General features: G+C 47.9%; 1 protein-coding gene and 1 long non-coding RNA gene across 3 annotated transcripts in view; one reads left to right on the top strand and one right to left on the bottom strand.

Annotated features, from left to right (window-relative positions):
• ARK2C (arkadia (RNF111) C-terminal like ring finger ubiquitin ligase 2C) overlaps window positions 1-13711 on the bottom strand; it is a 163403-nt gene that overhangs the window by 47349 nt on the left and 102343 nt on the right. The window contains exons 4-5 of one of the 2 annotated variants that reach the window (XM_063958537.1): window positions 13133-13262; window positions 3985-4089 (exon numbers count right to left, since the gene is read on the bottom strand). In XM_063958537.1, the coding sequence (XP_063814607.1) occupies window positions 3985-4089; window positions 13133-13262 (235 nt within the window). The remainder of the gene's footprint in view (window positions 1-3984; window positions 4090-13132; window positions 13263-13711) is intronic. The other variant, XM_063958546.1, reaches the window with a different exon arrangement.
• The window catches only part of LOC135055009 (uncharacterized), an 89642-nt gene continuing 77065 nt past the window's right edge, over window positions 1135-13711 (top strand). The window contains exon 1 of the long non-coding RNA XR_010243615.1: window positions 1135-1420. This is a non-coding gene — a long non-coding RNA (uncharacterized LOC135055009). The remainder of the gene's footprint in view (window positions 1421-13711) is intronic.

Here is a 13711-nt window from a genome sequence, read left to right as displayed (position 1 = left end):
CCTCGCGTCCAAGTATGCATAGGCCGCATTCAGGACCAGAATAGCAGTGGTGTGGTTGGGAATACAGCCCCAAGCCCCCACATAAAAATAGGCCCATCACCATGACAGGATGGCAATAAGCAAGCCGCCCAGTTCACCTCATGGTCATCCAGAAATCATCAGTATGAAAATTGTATTTCTTTTTCCTCACAGAATTATGTGTTTTAGGTATTTAGGAAGACATTGGGTTTGATAGTGACATGAAGACACACCCATATTGCAGTGACCACACCCACAGCACTGGCCACACCCACACAGCAACGGTCACACCTCCTCCACTACTCACAACCTTGACCATTTTCAGCCCAAAGCCCATGTGACCCCTAATACGGGGGTTGCCTACGTGAGTACACCCCACTTACGCCTTCTCTAAGTATAGATGCAATGGAGAGACATACAAGTCTGTGTCAGCCCTACTTCCCTGTGCTCATTTCCTGCAAATTCACGCAAGATACGTTCCGCAAACCGGTGTCTATGCTCAACTCTGCGCCAAGCCCTGACATTGCATTACACTCAGCAATTTACTGAACTTGCGACGGTGCGCTGGTTCATTATTTATCAAGCTGTACCGCACCTCGTTAGAGACGCTCAATTCCAGGCACACCTTGCAGAAGAAGTATAATAGAGAACCTTAAACACATCAACGTTCCACATATTACAAGACAGTCCCGATGTCCCATCACTCTCCTGATTGTTATAGCCCATAAATTAGGCCAAACAAGCCAGAATGTTTTTAGAAAAATAGAATAAAATGTATGCATGGTTAGAAGTGGACGGAATTTGGACATTTACAGCACAGATACTGAGACTGACACTCAGCACACAGTGACATAGAAGTGGAACTGTGCATTTGTCATGCACACAGGATACAAACAGATACTGAGAAGTCGCCATAAAAAAGTGCAGTGTAGGAAAAAATTCTCATAGTAAACCGGCTCCACAGAATGTAGAGAGAATATAAATGACTCATGTAGGCGGAGTCAGGTACACACCCAGTCTGTCCCGTGTGGTGACAGGCCAAGAGTTCTAATCTTATTCTGCCACATTGACCCTAACAGTACGTACTCAAAGACTTACGTCCTCTGTACACATGGACAGGCTGACTGGATGGATGGACTATGTCTCTCTGATGGTGGGATGACCTGTAAGTGCAGCACTTAACTAGATGGAATGACACTCCAGTCATCTGCTTTCCAATGAACTCTTACCCTCAGATATTCCAGGAAGAATGCATTGTCCCTCAACCACTTTGATAATTGGATGGAATTGTGCTCCTTCTCTATTGTAGTTGGATGGACGGACACTAATCCATTGTGAAAGATGCAAGTACTGCCACTCATCCCATTTTGCTGGCTGGATGGAGGGTTATGCGCACAATTAAGTAAGTAATGCCATACACATAATTTTGCTCAGAGCTGGCCCTAACCAATATGACGCCCTAGGCAAGATTTTGGCTGGTGCCCCCTAGCACCGCCACTAGTTCTGCAGGAAATGCCTGGCATGAGTCAGCTGGCAGATCTGCTAACGTCGGGTGCCTTTTGTTTATGAAAATGCATCTGATTTGCATTACTATGTGGGTAGGACGCACAAGCAGCTTCTGCTGATTAAAATGATATGCAGCATGCCTATATTCTGTGTGCGACTGCGGCTGTATCTGCATATGAAATGCTACATTACAGTGATTTCCAGGAATACACTGAAACGTAGCATTTCGTATGCAGATACAGCCACAGTCACACACAGAATATAGGCATGCCACATATCATTTTAATCAGCAGAAGCTGCTGATGCCCCTAAGCATACCAAATGCCCTAGGCATTTGCCTAGTTTGCCTATGCCCAAGGCCGGCTCTGATTTTGCTAGCTGGACAGACTGTAACAGGCCCAGCTAGTTGCATATACAGATGATGAACTACTAATTTTAGACCTGGTTAGTTGAATGGATTGTCTCATGCAAACTTGGATGGATTGCTGTTCATACAGAACATCTGGCTGATCGGATGGACAGTCACATGTACAGCTTGTTGTTCTGATGGATAGTTTCATGTACAAGGAGAACATACTATCACCCATACACTTAGCAAATTCAATGGACTGTCACTTAGACACATTTTAGGTTGTCCGAACTGTCACACTTTTGTCGGATGGCCTGCAGCTTATGCAATTGCACAGATAGATGGACTGTCTCATACACTCACCCACATTCGAACATAAATGATGATGAATAAATGGGCCGTTGCCCCCACACTTTTCAGGTTGCTCGGACTGTACCTCAAACACCTGAATGGCAGAATGGACTGTCACAATCACCCACTATCAGCTGGATAGTTGTCTCTCATGTGATACGCCAGACTTATTAGAATGTCACGTGTACACCTGGCTAAACAGGTTGACTTTCACTCATACAGTAGGCTAGTTAGATGGACTGTCACTTTTGAACTTGGAAGGTTATATGAACTGTCAAACATAACCTTGGCTGATTGGACTGTTGCGCATATAACTGACTAGGGAAGTCGAGTGTTACAATCCTACACTGATTGTTGGATGTACTTACTTACTACTGGATGGACTATCACATATACACTTAGCTAGTTGAATGTATGGCCCTCATGCACTTGATTAGACTGGCTGTACTCTTGTTTGGATGGACCTTTCCTAATCCGCTTGGTTGCACAAACTGTCACTTGTGCTTTTTTGTCTAGATAGATAGACAGACAATAATAAATTGACCAGTTCAGTGGACTATCATACTCCTGACTGGCTGAATGGACTATATGTACTTGACAGGTTAATTGGACTGTCACTCAAGCATTTGGCAGGTTGGATGAACTATAACTCGCTCACTGGGCAGGTTGGATGGACTCTCATCTATATACTTGATGGACTGGAAGGATTGTCACTCATACACTTGGCAGATTGACTGGGCTGTTGCATGTACACATGGTTAGATGGACTTTCACTAATTTGTTTGGTTGTTCAATATGTCATACAAACATTTGTCTGGCTGGATGAACAGTCAATCAGATGCTTGACTACATTAAGTTTGATGCACTGTGATTCATGCAACTGGCAAGTCAGTGGTCTGACACTCATACACTTTGATGGTTATATGGACTGTCACTGGTGCACTTGGCATGTTGGGTGGTCTAACACTCATACACTTTGATGGTTATATGGACTGTCACTGGTGCACTAGGTATGTTGGGTGGTCTAACACTCATACACTTTGATGGTTATATGGACTGTCACTGGTGCACTTGGCATGTTGGGTGGTCTAACACTCATACACTTTGATGGTTATATGGACTGTCACTGGTGCACTAGGTATGTTGGGTGGGCTAACACTCATATACTTTGATGATTAAATGGACTGTCACTCCTACACTTGGCAGCATGGGTGGATTAACTCAAAAAGCTTTTATGGCTATATGGACTGTCACTTATGCACTTGGCAGCATGGGTGGATTAACTCAAAAAGCTTTTATGGCTATATGGACTGTCACTTATGCACTTGGTAGGTTGAGTGGTCCACCACTCATACACTTTTAGGGCCATATGGACTGTCACTAGTGTACGTGACAGGTTCAGTGGACTAACATACACTTTGATGGTCATATGGACTATTACTAGTGTACGTGGCAGGTTGGGTGGCCTAACACTCGTACATTTTATGGCTATATGGAGTATAAATAGTGCACTTGGCAGGTTGGGTGGCCTTTCACTCATACACTTTGATGGTTATATGGACTGTCACTAGTGCACTTGGCAGGTTGAGTGGTCTAACACTCATACACTTTGATGGTCATATGGACTGTCACACATATAACGTTCAGTATTATGGCCTTTCGGACGTATATTTGGATGTTGGATGGACTTCGTACTATGATTTTTTTCTCTGAATGCCAAATGATCCTGACCATTTAATTTAAAGCACGAAGCTACTCACTTCATAGCTTTCCCTCACAGCAGACGTATGCCGCGTTGGACTGAGACCCTGGAGGGCAAGGAGATGGAGCTGCGGATAAGGGTAATTTCTGATTTCATGGACAACCTTTTAAAACAGACAAGAGAGACAGTTAATTCATTGAGAACAGTTGCATCCAGCCTGACAATGAAAGTCCATTCATTTCCACCCTAATTGCTTCTGCAGTGACCCAGTATAACGTGTCAATATGGTCCCTACGTTCAATGAATGACACCAGGCTCTCTTTCCAATACCAACCAAGGCCACTAAGTATAGGATTATTTGGCAGAGCAATAAATACCGGATGAATAAATTAAGTGAATGGTCTGTGAATGATAAACTTATTCCAAACACAAGAATGCGCGTCCAAAGGTGAGTACCTATGTTTTTTCTTAGCTGACCTGTAAAATCAGTCTGTACTATTTTTAGCCAGAAATGGAAATGGTGAAGAGCATAATAATAACATATTAAACGAGCTCCACTTTAGTTCTATTCCCGTGATGACTTTAAACCTTTAGCGGCTAATCCTGATGCATTCTACAAAAGGCCCACATAATCCTATAATGTATTTGGGAGCAACTCTCTGCTTCAGAGATGAATCCGCAATCAGCCAACCGAAGCAGCTGTCTAGTGCGGGCAAATGACATCATCACATCATCAAGGTACGCATTAGAATTCAAGTGATGAAGCTTCTCTCAGGCTTCCCCTCTCAGTACACATATCTCAGCAATGCATGACGCTTCAGATACATTCCCTCAAGACAGGGCGGTTCTATGCACTAGCATTGTTGCCCCCCACCTAGTGCCCCCAAAAAATAAAAAAAAATGGCCAGTTTCAAGGAAAGACAGATCTGTCTGGTCCAGTACGAAGCAGAATAGAAGAGATATGCAAAAATGTATACTGTAAATGCACATCTCTGCATGCAAAAAGTTGCCGACAAGAGATCTGTCCATCCAAGGCAGCCGCCAGGGGGGGACTGTGGGGACTGGTGTCGTGTCCCGTGCCCTTACTGCCAATACTAGGAGAGCTGCACCAGGCTGTGAACCAACAGCGGGCTTCTTAAAACAAGCCTTCCCTGCGTATCAGCTCTCTTTGAACCATTCCTGTAGGTCCGCAATGCTCCACCTATATGTAATGTCACAATGTATGACATCACATAGGGGTGTAACAGTGCGCATAATCATTTTTTTGGGGGGGAGGGGCTCTGTCTATTTTGTCAGTCCCAGGCCCCATAATTTCTGATGGCAGTCCTGTGTCCATCCATAAATGGAGTGGGAGGGTACAACCCCCTATGTCTCACTGAATACATAAATGTAGAAAAACAACATAATTTTCTTGCAAAACTAGAAATACAATTTCAATACTTATTATTTATTGCCGACTGTGGGGTCTATTTACTAAGCCTCGGATGGAGATAAAGTACTAGCCAATCAGATCCTAACTGCCATGTCACAGGCTGGGTTTGAAAAATGACAGGAGCGGATTGGTCGGTACTTTATCACCATGCAATTTATCACTCTCCAAGGCTTCATAAATATGGGCATAAATTACTTTTCGGTTGTTGAAAGCTTCATATAGTAGCTGGAAAAGTTTAAAATGAATTATCACTTACGCAAAATTGCAGTGTAAGGCAGTACAGTATATTACAAAGTAGATATTTCCACAAAGAAAGAATCATTGTCACAGAAAAACACACAGCCCCCGCTGGCTATCTGCCTGGGTGATGACATCACACGATCATAGCCGCGTTCCCAATGACCTCATCAAACCACCATAACCAACAGATCCAGCCACTGCTCTGACAGACGTACGTACACATACAGTACCAAAAGTTATATAGAAGTTTTCTCAAAAAGTATTTAAAAGCTTCTATTTTTCTGCCTCCGCACAACAAATTATATTTTATGTGTAGTGTTTAGAATGTTTTTTTTTTTGTTTTTTTGTCTGTTTTTGGTAGTTAATCAATCTCAGAATGGTATACAGAGACTGGACAATGGGCAGTCTTCCTAGTCCGAGTCTTCATGATCATGGTTCCGGAGGTCCATTACTGCGTCGCTATTCAATAACACACTACAGTGAAACGTAGACTGGAAAAATGTAGCACATTATAGAGAGAGAAAGTCACGGAAAAAAAAAAAAATTAAAAAAAAAATATATATATATATATATATTATAGATATAGCTATACTGTAATCTCCTATATAATAGCCCAGATCTGTGACTTTGTGCTTCATTTGCTAATGCTGGGCGGAGTCACAACACTGGGCGGAGTTAGTCAAATGAGTCACAGATCTGGGCAAATCTATAGGAGACTAGGAGCAGAAGCAGATGGTATGGGCATGGCACAGGCAGGGGTGCATACCTCCCAGCTTTCTTCAGGCAGAAGGAGGGACACACATACGGTGAAAAGGGGGCGTGGTCAATAAAAAGGGGCGTGGCTTCGCGGGAGCACCCACGATCGCGAGCCACGCCCTGTTTTCGTCAGTGAGGGGGCATGCCCAGCGCTCTGTGAGCTGCTGGCATGCCCCCAGGGGTGGATTATGAGTCCGGGGGCCCCAGGGCACTTGAGACAGGGGGGCCTATCTCATTGCTGTGCCTGCTGTGGGTTTGGGGCGTGACCTAATTGCGCCCACGTGGCCACGCCCCTTTATGCAAATTCCGGGAATTTTTGGTTTTTTTAATGGGATTTTGGCCCCTCAGCTAGGGGTAAATCCAGAGGGGGTGGTCACTCCCCCCTACACACCCGCACAGGCAGAATAAAGCAGGGAGACTGCTGCCTCCCTGCAACACCACAGACCTGCCAATACGCTGCAGCGTGTGCTGACTGTAGCACAATGCTGTTGCTGGCAGGACGGGGGAGCTTCAGAGCTGGGACAGAGCTACTCCAGCCGGGGGGCCCACTAAAACTGTGGGGCCCACAGTACGTACCCCCTGGGCCCCCCCCTTAATCCGGCTCTGCTGCCGGACCCCCCCTTAATCCGTACCCCCTGATGCCCCCTCTCCCTCTGTCTCCACTAAATAGTCTATTCACCGCTTCTCTGCTAAGCAGAACAGCGAGTACAGGAGCTTCCCAACTGTCCCCCCCCCTCCCCACCACCACCACCACCGCAGGACACTGCGGCCCACTGGTGGGACAGCAGGACAGACCCCCAAAAATGGGACTGTCCCGCGAAAATCGGGGCAGTTGGGAGGTATGGGGGTGTGTGAGGGGGTATGCCGTACAGACAGACGGGCACCGCTCACTGTGTGCTTGAACCCCACATCAGCATACTCAGCAGGGTCTCTCTGGTGCGGAGGAGCGTCACTTTCTAGCACACTCCACGCTTCTTAGCTGCAGTTTTGTGGGGCACCTGCCGCTGTGCAGGTTCCGTACTGCCTCTATTATCTCCAGCCCCAGCAACCCCACCGCTAGCTGCAGCGCTGCCGCCTGCAGTGAGGTGCGCCCAGCTCCTTCACACACTGTAGCCGGCTGGTAGCACTGCAGAAGTCCGCGCTGCTTGCAGGCTCCGACCCCCTCCTCCCTCCAGCCGCAGCGTCTCCTGGGAGCTAACCAGTCACTCCCAGTCTCCCCTTACCACAGTGCCCGGCAGCCGCAAGGTCCGCGGTATGTGACTGAGGAGTGGGGGGAGGGATGTGGGCGGGCAGAGGAAGCAGGATTCCAGCCTGAGAGAGTCAGCCATGCCAAGTCTCCAGCAGCAGCAGATCCCAACAGGTTGGAGTGGAACAGCAGCAGCCAGCAGCAGTGACTCCGGTAAGACACATCTGTCTGTCACCACTGTTCTGTCCCTAATAACAATCTCTCCCGTGCCCTGTGTTCTGTCGGGTGGTATTCATGTGACCGCCGGTCAGCTGACCGACAGTCACATGACCTCCTCCACCAGCCCGACGGGTCACTGTCCCGATGGTCGGCATGCCGACCAACAGGGACTATTTCCACTCGTGGGTGTCCACAACACCCATAGAATGGGAATAGAACCTGTGGCGACCGCAGGTCGCCACCGAGCCCGCAGCGCGGCGAGCGCAGCGAGCCCGCAAGGGGCTTGCTGCACTCGCCCCTACCCGCTGGGATCCCGGCGTCGGTATGCTGCCAGGATCCCGGCGTCGGTAAGCTGACCGGCGGTCAGGAGACCGGCGGTCAGCCGTACTACACCCGTTCTGTCATGTCCCTGTCACCCCTGGCCTTGCCCTGTCACCCTTATCCTGGCCCTGTCACCCTTATCCTGGCCCTGTTACCCCTATCCTGGCCCTGTCACCCCTGGCCTTGCCCTGTCACCCCTATCCTGGCCCTGTTACTCCTATCTTGGCCCTGTCACCCCTGTGCTTGCCCTGTCAACCCTATCCTGGCCCTGTCACCTCTGTCCTGGTCCTGCCGCCCCTACCCTGGCCCTGTCACCCCTATCCTGTCCCTGTCATTTCTGTCCTGGCCCCGTCGCCCCTGTCCTGGCACACCTCTCCACCCGCAGCATCTACAGACACCCTCCCCCATCTGCAGTCCCCCCCGCACCCACTACATTCTGTACATCGTGCCCTGCAGGTGCTGTTCACGCCGTCGCAAGGGGCTGCGCCTCCTTCACCATCGCACGCCCTTTCATTGTGCAATATTTAACCACTAACAAAGGAATGCAGGTGATACTCCATATAATACAAATATTGAACCCCAGATAGGCATGTAAGGGTTAAGGGGGCGTAGCCCCTTGCGACGGTGTGAAGAGCGCCCGTAGGGCGCGATGAAGCACCTAGTAATATAATATTTAGCAACCTATTTTTTCCAACTGAAAAAAGCTGGACCTGGTCTTCAGTTGCCCGTGAGAGCATCCGGGCTTTTGGTACAAAATTGTTTCCATATTTGAAGTGCCACATATCTTGCAGCTGTCATATTGCTGCTATAAGCCAGGGGTAGGCAACCTGTGGAACTCCGGCAGCTGTGGAACTGCACATCCCAGCATGCCCTGCCACCATTTTAGCAGAATCTAACAGCAAAACTCAAGTAGGGCATGCTGGTATGTATAGTTCCACAGCGGCTGGGTGGCATCCAAAATCACTTTTTCCTCTGCACAAGTGTTCTCCCTGTGAAAGGGGCTCATTTACTGACGCTGTGCGCAAAGTAATGACATACTGTAATTCCTATCCACAGTCTGGTTCAGTCGGACTAATGAAATGTAAGATCTGATTGGGGTGCTGGGATTACAGCACATGTTCTACACGACTATTTTATTAAGTAATCCCTACTGAGCCTGAGACACATCCAATTGCCTCCGACAGCCCGGATAATTAATTATGGTGCATGGCACGACCAACTTTGCAGTAATTCTCATTTAGCGATGTCATACACGTCTTATGTATTTTTTTTCTTCTGTATTATTAATTGTTTGCTGCCTGGTAGTCAGATCCCCAGTTGCTAAAGAAAGATGTAAGTGAGATCGATCATGCTACAGTGATAGCAGCGGGGAGAAGATCTCCTCCCTGTGGGGTGACAGACGTCTCAGCGCAGTGCCATTAACATAAGAGGAAATGGGAAATTCCTTGTCTCAATCTGCTCCCTGACAGGGCTCCATTCACACTGAATAATAACGCCACAAATGAGCATCAGTTCCCGCACTGTGGGACGGAAGTCCAAACGCGTCCGCTTCTAGCGATTATCAGTGGACCGACTATGGGGCCTAATTCAGACCTGATGGCAAAAGCAAAATCTTTCTCTAATGGGCAAAACCATGCTGCACTGCAGGGGAGGCAGATATAACATGTGCAGAGAGAGTTAGATTTGGGTGGGTTATTTTGTTTCTGTGCAGGGTAAATACTGGCTGCTTTATTTTTACACTGCAATTTAGATTTCAGTTTGAACACACCCCACCCAAATCTAACTCTCTCTGCACATGTTACATCTGCCCCTCCCCCCTGCAGTGCACATGGTTTTGCCCATTAGAGAAAAAGTTTGCTGTTGCGATCAGGTCTGAATTAGGCCCCTGCACCGCAAGGATTGAACGCGGACTGAGTAAGAGCAGGACCGGGAGCAACTGGGCAGCTGCTGTACAGATGGATGACCATATAAGACCTGTCTCAACAAAGCCCCTCGCCAGGTTCTGTTTCCACTCTATGGGTGTCGTGGACACCCATGAGTGGGAATAGTCCCTGCAGGTCAGCCTTCTGTCTGCCGGCATTTTGATCATTCAGGATCCTGGCGTCGGCATGGTGACCACCGGGATCCCGAGCACTGGTCACATGACCGCATCCCGTTCCTCATACAGGTATAAAAGAAAATACAGTTAGGGAGACTGAGACGTCTGCACCCAAAACACCCAGAAAAGTAAAGATTGTGAAATCCTTGAAGCCTCCACATAAATGACAGAGCTGCAGGAGCTGCAGTAGTGATGAATATAACGCGTGAAGCAGGAATTCTCTCAGCGGTCTGGGAGGTTATCAGATGATTTTGGGCATGTTGGGGGGGGTGTGGCCTGATTTTCCAGTCAGCAATGCTCTCTGCGATATTGGCTATTTGGTAGATGTTAGAAGGTTTGCAGGAACTGCTACCAGTTCCATGTACCAGCTCCTATACTCCATCCTGGGTGGACCTCGGTGACCTGGCCGTGAGTCTCTGCCCATCACTCTCCCTGATGCTGCTGTAGGCTGGTGTTCTGTTCCCTGCACCCCGGTGACCACCGCATGAAGAAACTACCCTCTCTGCCCCACTGTTCTCGGGAGCTGGGGTACATACCCCGAATCCGGTACAATCCAAGTAAATATGGGATGAAGAGCATCCCGACTCTAACCCCTACCCTACTACCCTAACCTAAACCTAACCCTAAAGATTAGCCCTAATACCTTATCCCTGGCCCTTACACTCTAACCCCTGACCCTAACCCAACGCTAACCTTAAACCCAAATCTCTCCCTAACCATAACCCTTAACCCTCATACCTTAACAAAACCACATGAAAAAAACCCCTAATATCCTATCCCTAATACCCTAACCGCTAAACCAACCCTAATACCCAAGTCCACCCCTAAAACTAACCTAATAATCTAACCTCTAACTCAAACCCCAACACCAACCCTATTAGGACCCCCCTATCCAATAACCACTAAAATAACCGTAATACCCTAACCCACCGCTAAACTAATCATTATACTCGAACCCTAATACCATAACCCTAAAGGGCAGGCTAAGCCAACTAGGCACATGCCAAAGGCTCCATTGATTTACAGTGAAGTGTAAACAAAATATTGTGAATTTTGCATACACCCGGACACTAGATCTGCAGACTATACCGTGCTAATGAAGATCCTGACCACTAGGGGGCCTCTATGTAGCTGTGCAACAGAATTTCATGTCTTTTACCCTACTGATATGGTTTGACCAATATGCAATAAGTGGCCCATAGTCTCATGTATGAAACTCTCATCATTCTGTAAATTGTAAGACTGCGAGCAGGGCCCTCATCCCTCTCTATTAATACCCATCTCGTCGTATTACTGTATTGCTCTTTGGCCCTCATTCCGAGTTGTTCGCTCGCTAGCTGTTTTTAGCAGCCGTGCAAACGCTATGCCGCCGCCCTCTGGGAGTGTATCTCAGCTTAGCAGAAGTGCGAACAAAAGGATCGCAGAACGTCACCAAAATATTTTTGAGCAGTTTCAGAGTAGCTCCAGACCTACTCCTAGCTTGCGATCACTTCAGACTGTTCAGTTCCTGTTTTGACATCACGAACACGCCCTGCGTTCGACCAGCCACGCCCGCGTTTTCCCAGGCACGCCTGCGTTTTTCCTGGCACGCCTGCGTTTTTCAGCACACTCCCTGAAAACGGTCAGTTACCTCCCAGAAACGCCCCTTTCCTGTCAATCACTCTGCAGCAGTGCGATTGAAAAGCGACGCTAGACCTTGTGTGAAAAAGCATCGGCTGCTGTGAAAGTACGTCGTGCATGCGCATTGCGCCGCATACGCATGCGCAGAAGTGCCGCTTTTTTGCCTAATCGCTGCGCTGCGACCGAAAACAGTTAGCGATCAACTCGGAATGACCCCCTTAATTGTAAAGTGCAGGGGAAATACTGGCTGCTTTTGCATGTAGCCTACAAATGTTAGACAGCTTTATTTTTACACTGCAATGTAGATTTCAGTTTGGACACACCCCAGCCAGATCTAACTCTACATGGTTTTGCCCAGTTGCTTGCGCTTTTACTTTACTTACAAACATGTATCAGACCTTTGTTCAAACAGGACATGTTCACGGGTGTGGTTCATCAAATCGACAGTGTCTAGGTCGACAATGTTTAGGTCGACCACTATAGGTTGACAGTCACTAGGTCGACATGGATGGAAGGTCGACAGGGTTTATAGGTCGACATGTGCTAGGTCGACAGGTCTAAAGTTCGACATGAGGGTTTTGTTTTCTTTTGGTGTAGTTTTCTTCGTAGAGTGACCGGGATCCCAAATTAGTGCACCGCGTCCCCTCGCATGGCTCGCTTCGCTCGCCATGCTTCGGGCATGGTGCCTTCGCTCCGCTACCGCTTCGCTCGGCACACTTTACCGTTCCAATCGTAGTCCACGTGGATCGTTAAGTATGAAAAAATTCAAAAAAAAGAAAAAAAATGTGAAAAACTCATGTCGACCTTTAGACCTGTCGACCTAGCACATGTCGACCTAGAAGCCCTGTCGACCTTCCATCCATGTCGACCTAGTGACTGTCGACCTATAGTGGTCGACCTAAACATTGTCGACCTAGACACTGTCGATCTTCAGACCGGATCCCCATGTTCACACCCAGGTATCTGTTATATGTGAGGCCTGTTCCATTTCTCTGAGAATGTTCTACAAATGGCCTCCAGTGATAACTGTCAGGTACACAAATAAGAGGACAGGGGCCGGCTTAAGAGCCACATGGGCCAGGGGCTGAAAATGTTCAATGACCTATACTGAAAAGGGGAGGAGACATCACCAGGGCTGTGTGGGTGTGGCCAGTCCTGTTCGTGTGTGACCAGTGATGTGTGGGTGTGGCCAGTGCCATGTGGGCATGTACACATGCCCACATGTACGCTATCGCTATCGGCCGCATTGATAATCTAGATTTGTAATAAGGGCAGCAATTCAAGGAATAGTCAATTCTGGGAAAGGGGAGTACTAGGCAGGGAAGGGGTCTCACCATTTGTGTTAGCGACGTGGTCCTCGGGAAATGGTGCAGGCGATGACTCGTTAAATAATGCTGATAGTGTTGAGGGACGGGCCTGACCTGGAACTGGGTGTGCGTCAGTCCGGCGTCCACACTGAGGTCCCTGAGAAATGGAGGACAAAGAGGCGACAGATTACTCACTACACAAAGTGTTTAGCGTTCAGACACATCAAGATTTGTATCCAACTGGATCTAAAATCTATTGGCGTGTTTAGCTAGCAGTAAATAGGGCCCAGGACCGTATATACACGGAGGGCAAGGAGATATTATCAGGGCAGTTTACAAACATCATCACTTTCCCACTTCCAGAACAGGACGGGATTACCATCTAATCCATCTCTCCGGGTGGAGTGTAAAATGACAGGTGGCTGGGCCTCCTCCGCATCTCTCTCCGTGACTTGAAGAGAACAAAAAGCTTTTGCCCTTGTTTATCAATGAGTGATACATTTCACTGTGAGTGATAAAGTGCACCAGCCAATCCGCTCCTGTCATTTTTCAAACACAGCCTGTGACACGGAAGTTGGGAGCGGATTGGCTGGTGCAATTTATCAC

This window comes from Pseudophryne corroboree, chromosome 1 (assembly GCF_028390025.1).
Source record: "Pseudophryne corroboree isolate aPseCor3 chromosome 1, aPseCor3.hap2, whole genome shotgun sequence".
In the NCBI taxonomy this organism is placed as follows: domain Eukaryota; kingdom Metazoa; phylum Chordata; class Amphibia; order Anura; family Myobatrachidae; genus Pseudophryne; species Pseudophryne corroboree.
This window is presented reverse-complemented; position numbering and strand designations above follow the sequence as displayed.